Source organism: Nothoprocta perdicaria, unplaced genomic scaffold (genome assembly GCF_003342845.1).
Source record: "Nothoprocta perdicaria isolate Ctin4 unplaced genomic scaffold, notPer1 scaffold_92, whole genome shotgun sequence".
Classification (NCBI taxonomy): domain Eukaryota; kingdom Metazoa; phylum Chordata; class Aves; order Tinamiformes; family Tinamidae; genus Nothoprocta; species Nothoprocta perdicaria.
Genome location: NW_020456221.1, coordinates 1,441,750 through 1,450,559, shown reverse-complemented (window position 1 = coordinate 1,450,559; position 8,810 = coordinate 1,441,750). Strand labels below are relative to the sequence as shown.

Below are 8,810 nucleotides of genomic sequence, written 5' to 3'. Positions count from 1 at the left end.
TAGTTACCTGAAAGGAGTTCAGTAACTATACAGAGTACTTTGGAAACTGGACACTAGTTGTATTAAGTATGATTAGCCTTATTACAAATCTTTGCTCAATTATTCTTGAAAATCATCATACTTGAAGTACTTTATTGCTCCTATTTAAAACATGATTTGACAAACAAATTTTTTTAAAAAAAGTAAAAAATGCACAAAAACTATCAAAATGGCCTATGGCATTAAAACCAAGAAGACTTAATAAAAAAAATAAAAAAGAGCTGCTGTTAGTAGTATCCATTATACTACCCAAGGTACAAGTGACTAGAAGCTTAAAAGTTTATATTATTAATTACATTGAGAGCATACATACACATAGGCCTATTAAGTAGTGTCAGATAATGCTTAAATCCCCAATATTTGATATTCTCAGTATGATATCAAAAGTGAAATTAAAAGGAGGCTAGAATCAGAAAACAAGTTACTTAATTCTGACTTGCCAGTAGCTTAAGAAAAGGCATCTAACCTCTGAAGTAGTTTATGACACTAGTTAGCGTAGTGTCCCATAATCAGCATTCATTCAAGGTAACTACAGGTTGCCTGGAAGCTGCCCTACTGTAGTTCTATGAACAACTTATAGAAATATAGCTGGCCATCAGTCTTAGCCATATAAGTCTTCTGTCCCTGGTTAAACATTCAGTAGGTCTTAAGCTAAGCACATGCTGGTGCTTCTCAGTTGTTCTCCTGTGGCACTGCTGTTGCCTAAAAAAGAAAGAGGAGAGATTTTTTTTAAGCAAAGGGCCTTAGTAGTACGCTGTGATCAGCTTCATGTTCTTAACATAGTCCTTAACAATACCAGGGTAGCTCAGCACCTCAAAATATTTAATGTATTTCTTTACAATACTCCTTGCAAGATAAAAAGTTACTATCCACATTTTATAGAGGATACTATGTCCCAGATAGCACAGTGCCTGACAAAATTATCTTCCCTATCCATTGTGTCTTTCTGAGACCACGGGCAGGAAAAGACAATTGAGGAATGGTTTCCCTTGGCAACTTTGGGCTGTATAGATGCTGTATAAATGCTGCATTTCGTTCTGACTGAAACTGCAACTCCGGTTTGAAATACGGGTTGCAAAGAAATAACCCAGCCTAGGACATTTTCTGATAGTAAAAACTTCTGATAAGCTCTGACTTAAGCTCTGACTGTGTCCCAACTTAAGGTGGGACACAATATGAAGTTTTCCTCAGTGAACTTTCACATTTCTGTTTTTATGGTTCACACCTGAACTATGGAAACAATCTCTTTCTTGAGCAAGTCTTTGGTAAGTTAACTAAGTACTTGTGCTTATTTACTCTTTAGTTAATTAAGACTTTAACATAAGCACTAGGGATTTATCTGAGTGTTTTACCTACAGGGAAAACATCAGACAAATGGGAAGCACTGAATGTGTTTTAATAATCTTCTTACCAATGAAATATACAAGTATGCTTTGCCCTGCATTTTCTTATAACACACATGCCCTGCATTTTCTTGTAACACTCTGCCTTCCTATGTTCTTTCAAGATCTGGTAAACAGAGGAAGGCTTGAGTTTTCAGGGAGCTTTCCAGAAACTCTCATTGAAACCAGAAGGTTTTTGCAGCATGAAGTCATTTCAGGCAGTTGGATGGCCCAGACTAGCTACGACTCTTCCCTTACTGGAATTCCATTTATAGGAATTCATGAAAGAGTCCCAGTGATTAAGATTTACCTCTCTCCTGTAAGCCAGATCCCATTTCCCACAAAAGGTACAGACATTGCCAGTTGGTCACAAATCAAGAGTAGGAATACAGGCCAAGTTAAAGTATCTAGTTTCACTTGTTATCGTACACACTTCATTTTCAATAAACACTTAGAATGAAAAGAAAACAAGAAACTATTGAGTTCTTTTGTGAATTTTGTTTTTCTATGTTCATTTTCCTTTAAAATCTGAATGACAAATTTTAGTATATTTTCTCAAAGACCTTTTGAACTTGTGACGGTTCAAGTTCTGTTTCAACTGCTTAGTAGAGTTGTAATCATTTAATGTGACAAGCTGCAGAGAAATACTTTGGGCTTGATCATTATATAAATCTTTAGCTGGATCTTACTAAGGGCTCACTCTCTGATTTCTGGCCTCAGTGAAAGGTGAAAGTGTTCTGGATCTCACAAAAACAGTCTTTGAACCTCTGTAGCTGACCGAACAAAAATCTGTCTTTTCTCCCCTAGTATGTGATTGCATTTTCCAACCCACAGAAAAGTGCTAAAAGGGAACACTATCAAACCCTGCCAGATGTAAATCTGCTCGGTCCTTCAAAACCCTTTTAAGCTTTCCTTTCTACCCAAACCCAATTTCTTGACATTGCTCTGGAATGCAGACAACAGTCAGCCAGTCTACTCTCTCTCAGAGCAAGCATTTCCATTTAGAAGCTTTGATTTTAAGAAGTCTGAGTGCTTATCTGGCTCCACTTCCAGTACGTTACAGGGTTTAAAACGGCTGACTTGAAATGTGATGCTTTTTGGCAGAACAATTTAGGTAGGGAATGTTACACATGACTGAAATTGGCTAAAATGAACTAGCTGCGTAACAGCTTTCCATTCACTGGGTTATATTTACTGTCTGAAGATGGTTAACTACAGCAAAGTATTCATTAATCCTCTGCTCAGAATTAACTCTCCATCTGATAAACGGGAGCTAGACTCTTCCACTCCTTACACAACTGGACACCATCCACAGGGGAAGGGGAAGGACTGGTGAGTAGAGCTGGGCAGCCAAATCCATCATCACTAATGGGTGGTAAGTTCTCAGCTTCAGTTTTCTTATTTTTATAAAATGTGTGGTTGCATTATTGCACTTTCTTACAAAAGAGGGAAGATAAAGCACAAATTGACAAACGGAAGAGTATTTCTGAAAAACATCTTATGCTGACCCTAGATACAGATGCCCCAGGAACGGTGAGATTGCAAGTGCTGTCTATCCTGTAGAGCCCTGCAAGAGGCAGCGTCTGCTCTGTGCAGACACAAGCGCATCCCCCCGTGCTGTCCCTGCACAAGGACAAGCGCTTGGTGTTGAAGACCTGCCAGGGAAGCTATTATGCCATACTTACACATAGAGTCCTTTCACCAAACTTGCTATAGAAGGTCATTTTGACTTTGTGCTTGTGTCCAGTCCTTTGATCAAAGGTGTTACAGCTGTCAAAGGGTGGGCTGTACAAATGCAAGCTAACAGCAGACTCTGTGTGGCTTATGTTCTCCACACGGTGCAAGCCAATGGAGTCTGGAAAGGAGAGGGCATGAAATGGAAGGTCATATTAACAAGCAGCTTTAATGAGAGCTCATAAATACCTGGAAGACTGCCATCTAAGCTGAAACTTCAGCAGAAGTCAGTCAGTCACCTGTACTGTGAGGGGCAAATTAAAACGCTGCTCTCTAGCACAATTTCTAAATATATTCGTACTTCAGAATATCTTATCACCTTCAACACTTGTAAATTGCTGGATTATCTACTTTGGATAAAGGCCAAAAGAAATCCAAAGAAGCTTAAAGAGGGCTATGTGGTCAGCAATCGGCCAGCTGCCATTCCTAAATGAGCATAAGGTTTACTCTCCTAGGAGATACTGTTGTTCTGTAGAAGCAAGAAGATTTGTGTTTCTGAAAATCAGCAGGAAGGTTTACAGGGAGACTTTTTGTATTGCTAAATCTCACCCAGTAATAAAGACATCAGTCACATTAACAGTCAGTTACTTTTATTTGGAGCGTGTACTTAGGCAGAGATATACTTGTCTTCTATTGCAGACATCAATTTCCTAATTAATCTTTCCATGTTTTTAGTTTGGAGTAGAACAGTCTTTTTCTTTGTCCAGTCTTTTGTCTAAGGTGACAAATAACTGGTGACTGGCACACTTCCAGTATTAACTGAACAGTAAGTATAGTTGAACATGTAATAAGAAACTGCTTTGTGGCTATTAATGAAGTAATGGTGTTTTCTGGACAATGGAGTAGAAGTCAATGTATTATATAAAAATGTAATAAAATAAAAGCAGCAATTTTCCTTCTACATTAAAATGATTTCTTGAGTTATTTAAGAGATGTTGATTTCAAGTTTATGACTTCTTCTGTAAGAAAGTAACTCAGGCCTTTGCACTCAAATTAATATGTCATATAATACTCAGACCTTTATTATGCAATGTAGGCACAATGTCCTGGGTACTGCAAGCACACTTCAAATGTATTAGAGTTAAGAGTGTAAGCCTCAAGTGTCATTAACACAATCTAGCTAAACAAAAGGTATGGGAAGGAAAAAAAGCCCTAAAGGTATGCTTATTTAAAGGGAAATTCCGATAAACCCAGATTACTGAGTGAAGCATTCTGAATCTATGATTTCTGTGTTTTCAGTTAATGTGGCAGCCCTGTTGTAAAGGGCTGTAGAACAGCTTTGTGCCTTTGCCTCATGCCCCTCACTGTGGGGGCATGGTTTATTCCATGGACAAATACTTCTATGTTTTTGCCCTAAGATTTCCATGACAGATCACAAGGATTATTTATTTGTGAAGAAATGTCATAATGAATAAAAAATTGAACTTTATTGCTCTTGTTTTTCACAGAATACAATTTAAGCTTTATGTTTACATGCAGTTGCAGACAGTTATTTGGGACACAATGCTGAAAACTGCTTATTGTAGTAAAGTTACCCAGCATCTTTAAATACCAGGCAATTGCTGCAACAAAGTTAAATACTGCAATATCTTAATAATGAATTAAAAGGAGGAAGTTTGTTTTACTGAATCTAAATACAGGTTTGTAGCCAAGTTGTTCAAATGTGTAAACCATATAACACTGCTAAATGTAAGAGTCAAGCCAGCACATAAACTGCCCCATTAGGAGCCAGATTCATGGGTGGGTAGCTGTCAAATAAGATACTCTAAGAGCTTACCGTTAATATAGGCACATTGATTTTCTCTCAGAACTCGTTCTGATTTCTTAACCATTTCACCATTTCCTTTTTTCTCAGGCCATTCAAACAAGGTTTCCTTTAGATTTCCTTGGAGTATCTTCATAAAGCAGTGTGAATCAGTGTGATCATGGATACTGCTATATTAGTGAAAAGAATAATCAAACTCAGTGTGATAATAAATACTAAATTTAAATGCAGCAAGCAGATGGCATAGCATATTGTACTTGGACATAGTCCTAGAATGAAACGCTATTGCACACTTGTCATGCACATACGCACAGACAAAAAGTCTTAGAAACATGCATTCTCCATGACGTACAAAAAACTATATTAGAAATGTGTTAGGATAAGCTTATTTTTATCAGCACTTGGGGGAAAGAATATATATATGCATATATCAGATATCTGTCAGCATATGACCTTGCCAGAGAGAAAAACAAAGCAAATCTGGAAGAGAATGGACGACAGGAAAGCTTTCCAATGCACACAAACTCTGTGGGCTAAGAAACAAAAGCATTTCTTAGCCCACAGAGTTGGTGTTTCTTAGAATTTCTTATCATCCTGTATTTGTATCAGGGGCCAGTGTAGATTTATATATAGACCAGCTATATTTGCAGATCCATAGCACTCGCTTCCTAAACATGGAAAAAAGAGCTCCTTCTTCATTTCTAGAGCCTCTCTACTGTTAAGAGGCATAAGGGTTTTCTGAAGAAAGAAATTGCTGCCTTTGCCACTCTAACAGTGCTAAGTATAACAGGCTACAGCAAAAAGAATCCCACATGGGCAAATTGCGAACAGCAACAGGAGCCGGCATCATCTGTCTGCTTGCTTGATCTATCCGCTTATTTGGAAGTATGTTTTAATTGTTCAGGCATAATATGTAGAGGCATAGGTGGTGGATGTGCATTTCAGGGCAGTTTTTTTATTTATTTATTGTTTTTAGCTGTTAGAGAATGTGGTGGGATTAGGACAAAGGGAGAGCTCTCCACTTATGGCTGGGGAAGGGGGAACTCGGCCCTCTCTGAAGTAGAGGGCTAATGAGTTTCCATCAAAAATGTGGTACTTGCACATTGCTGTTTTCAATAAACAAATGTCATTTGCTTTCAAGCTGAGATGCCAAGACAGCACGACTTGCTTCAGGCACAGAGCAGTTCACAAATGCCATGCAGTCATTCAAGCTCGTTGTACAAGCTATGAGAACAACTTGATCCTCCTCATGCAGGAAGCGAAACCAAGCTGTGGTCTGAGCCTAGTTCCTAGCAAATGCTCATTCCTAGCAAATGCTCTTCCAACCCAAATACAGTTTGATATGAATTACAGCCCTTGTGGGAAAAGCCTAGGAAGAGTAGAAGAGCTGGGTTTGATTCTTACATCTTTCTGGATATTACTGCATGGTATTCCCAGGAGAATATTGTAAGTGTTCAATGTGTATGCTCAATCAGAAACAAAAACAATGCCCAGCTTTGGGGGGATGGTTCTCTTTATGTGCAAGGACAGTCAGTTTTATTGTTCCGTATTTTGTTTCCATATTTCGTCTCCAAGGGACAGATCCTGCCCTCACTTTTGGTCCCTTCTGAGGGAAGCGCTGGGATGTCTGGAAACTACAAAGCCATAGGGCAATGGACTGGGGCTCCCTCCTTGAACCCCACACTGCTACTCCAAACATACTTTTCTCTATGCCTTGTTGGATGCAAGCACTAGGTGTAAATAGCATGAAAAAAAAACCAAACTATTTAAACTGCACCAAGTCCTGCTTCTGCAGCATAAAGCATAAAGATTTCTCGAAAGCAACAGGATCCATTCAATGTCGTAGGACTCACTATATCTCTGAGAATAACAACTTCTACAGACAGGAGGAAGCATTGATTTGGTAGAAGACCTTAATATTTTAAGTTCTGAAAAGTGTATGAACTTAAAAAAAGAAAAAAAGGAAATATTTAGGACTGACAATGGAATAAGGAGGAGATCTATACTGCCTAATTGCCTGATGTTTTCTAATAGTTCAATTAGGCCATTTTTGGCTTTTTATGTGACTATTCCAAGCAAAAGATACTGTAACTTTGTATGTGTTTGGTCAAACCATGATCTTTGGGTACAAACCTGCCATGCCCTTCACCCCAGCACAAGATCATCAAGTTGAACTTTCCATTTCCACTGTCCACAAGGTTTCTTGTGTATCTGAAAGACAAAGCGTTTGCTTTTAACAATAATCAGCACTGATATGCTGAATAAAAAGTAAGCAAACATGGTTATGAAGAAAGGTTGCACCATATAACAATCTTTTGTCTTTTACTGCAAACAAAGTTCCCCTTGGAAAAAGTGAAACCAAATTCTTAAATTCTTTCTGTAAATGTACTCTTTCTGGGGAAAAAAAATGGACCTGGCTAATATTTGATATTGCTTTTGAATTACATAGATGATCGGCGTTTGAGAACTCACAGTCTGCAACTAGAGTGGACGACAGGATCAAATCAAAATAGTTATTGAATGAAGTCACTTCAGCAGCTGGCTGATAATTAGAAACAGAGTACTGCAATGAAAAAGAAAAATACATGGTTACATTCTTCTACAGTCCATTTTCAGATATTCTTGGCTGTCCTTTCCCTTGGGCAGCACTCCTGCATATTAGGCAGAAAAAAAAAAGGAAAAAAAAAAAAAAGGGAAAAAAGTTATCAGGCTGTCGGGCTTACCATACATGGCATTCTTACTTCTTTTTTCTTTTTTTCCTTGAAAATTCTGCATCTTGCACTGTAACATTCTTGTACGGATAAAATATATAGCATGTAACTTTCTGCCGTCATCATTCACCTCTAAGCAAAGTTTAGTCTAGCAACATAACTTTAAAAGATTTTCTTATGATAAGTTGAAAATAACACAGAACAAGCCTGTTCCCAAAGGCTGTTTATCCATATGTGTGTCCTAGACTACGATCTGCTCTCAGGATTGAGAACTTTTTGTACCATGATGTTTGAACCTGGTCTGGGCACACAAGCCTGCCCAGGCTGCAGCTCATTGGAAGCTCCATCCACCTACATGGAAGGTCTCGGAGCAGGGGCTGTGTCTTCCTGCGCACCTAATGTTGCTGTATACACAGGTTTGCACAGCGAGGTCCTGATCCGGGGCCAGTGCCCCAGCTGTCCTGGTTCCCATCCTGGTGCAGGAATCACTTGGACCTTCTGGTTCCTTCTCAGCCTTAGTCATGCCCCAGTCACAGGGTGCCCAGCAAAGAAACAGTGATGCCTGAACCAGGAAACTCACTATTTACCTACCAGCAAATGGTCACTGGTGACAACTGGGTGTTTTGCACTATTTTTTTAATAAAGCCATTCAATTTTAATGAAAATATGACATTCATAACAAGTCACTCTCAAATCGTTATATTTATACCCAAACACTGCTTTTTACTCTGTCCACAAAATGTGTATTAGGTAGATATATATTTCCTATGATGTCAGAACTTAAGCAATCAGTGTTGGCATTTGACTGATCTTTTCAAGTGCGGTTATTTCTGTACAGCAGGTCTGCATGGCCAAAAGAAAGGTTCTCGTGCATACTTCTGGAGTTACCACACTTTATTTTTCTAGTTCTTAAGTTTCCTGTGTTTTCACCATCTTGTGATTTGTTCTGAAGGGAGGAAAGCCAGTGAGACCCTAGAGAGGGAAAAGAACAAAAGAAAAAGAGGAAGACAAAGAGAGGAAAAGAAAGAGAGAAGGGGAAAAAATAGGAGAAAAAAAAAGAAGGGGAAAAAGAGAAGGAAAAAAGAGAAAATATAAAAAAAAAGAGAAACGAGAGAAAAAAAGAGAAAATAGAGAAAATGAAAAAAGAGGAAAGGGGGAAAAGAGGAAAGGGGGAAAAGA

At 38.5% G+C, this 8,810-nt stretch overlaps 1 protein-coding gene across 1 annotated transcript; it reads right to left on the bottom strand.

The window, feature by feature from the left end:
- Window positions 1-209: 209 nt before the first annotated feature.
- CDO1 (cysteine dioxygenase type 1) lies at window positions 210-7,601 on the bottom strand. Its single transcript, XM_026052827.1, has 4 exons — window positions 7,054-7,601; window positions 4,933-5,090; window positions 3,107-3,276; window positions 210-741 (listed from the first exon to the last, which is right to left on the bottom strand). Exons 1-4 carry the CDS (start codon window positions 7,083-7,085, stop codon window positions 712-714), a joined length of 390 nt encoding a protein of 129 aa, XP_025908612.1. The 5' UTR covers window positions 7,086-7,601; the 3' UTR covers window positions 210-711.
- Between the last annotated feature and the right edge of the window lie 1,209 nt (window positions 7,602-8,810).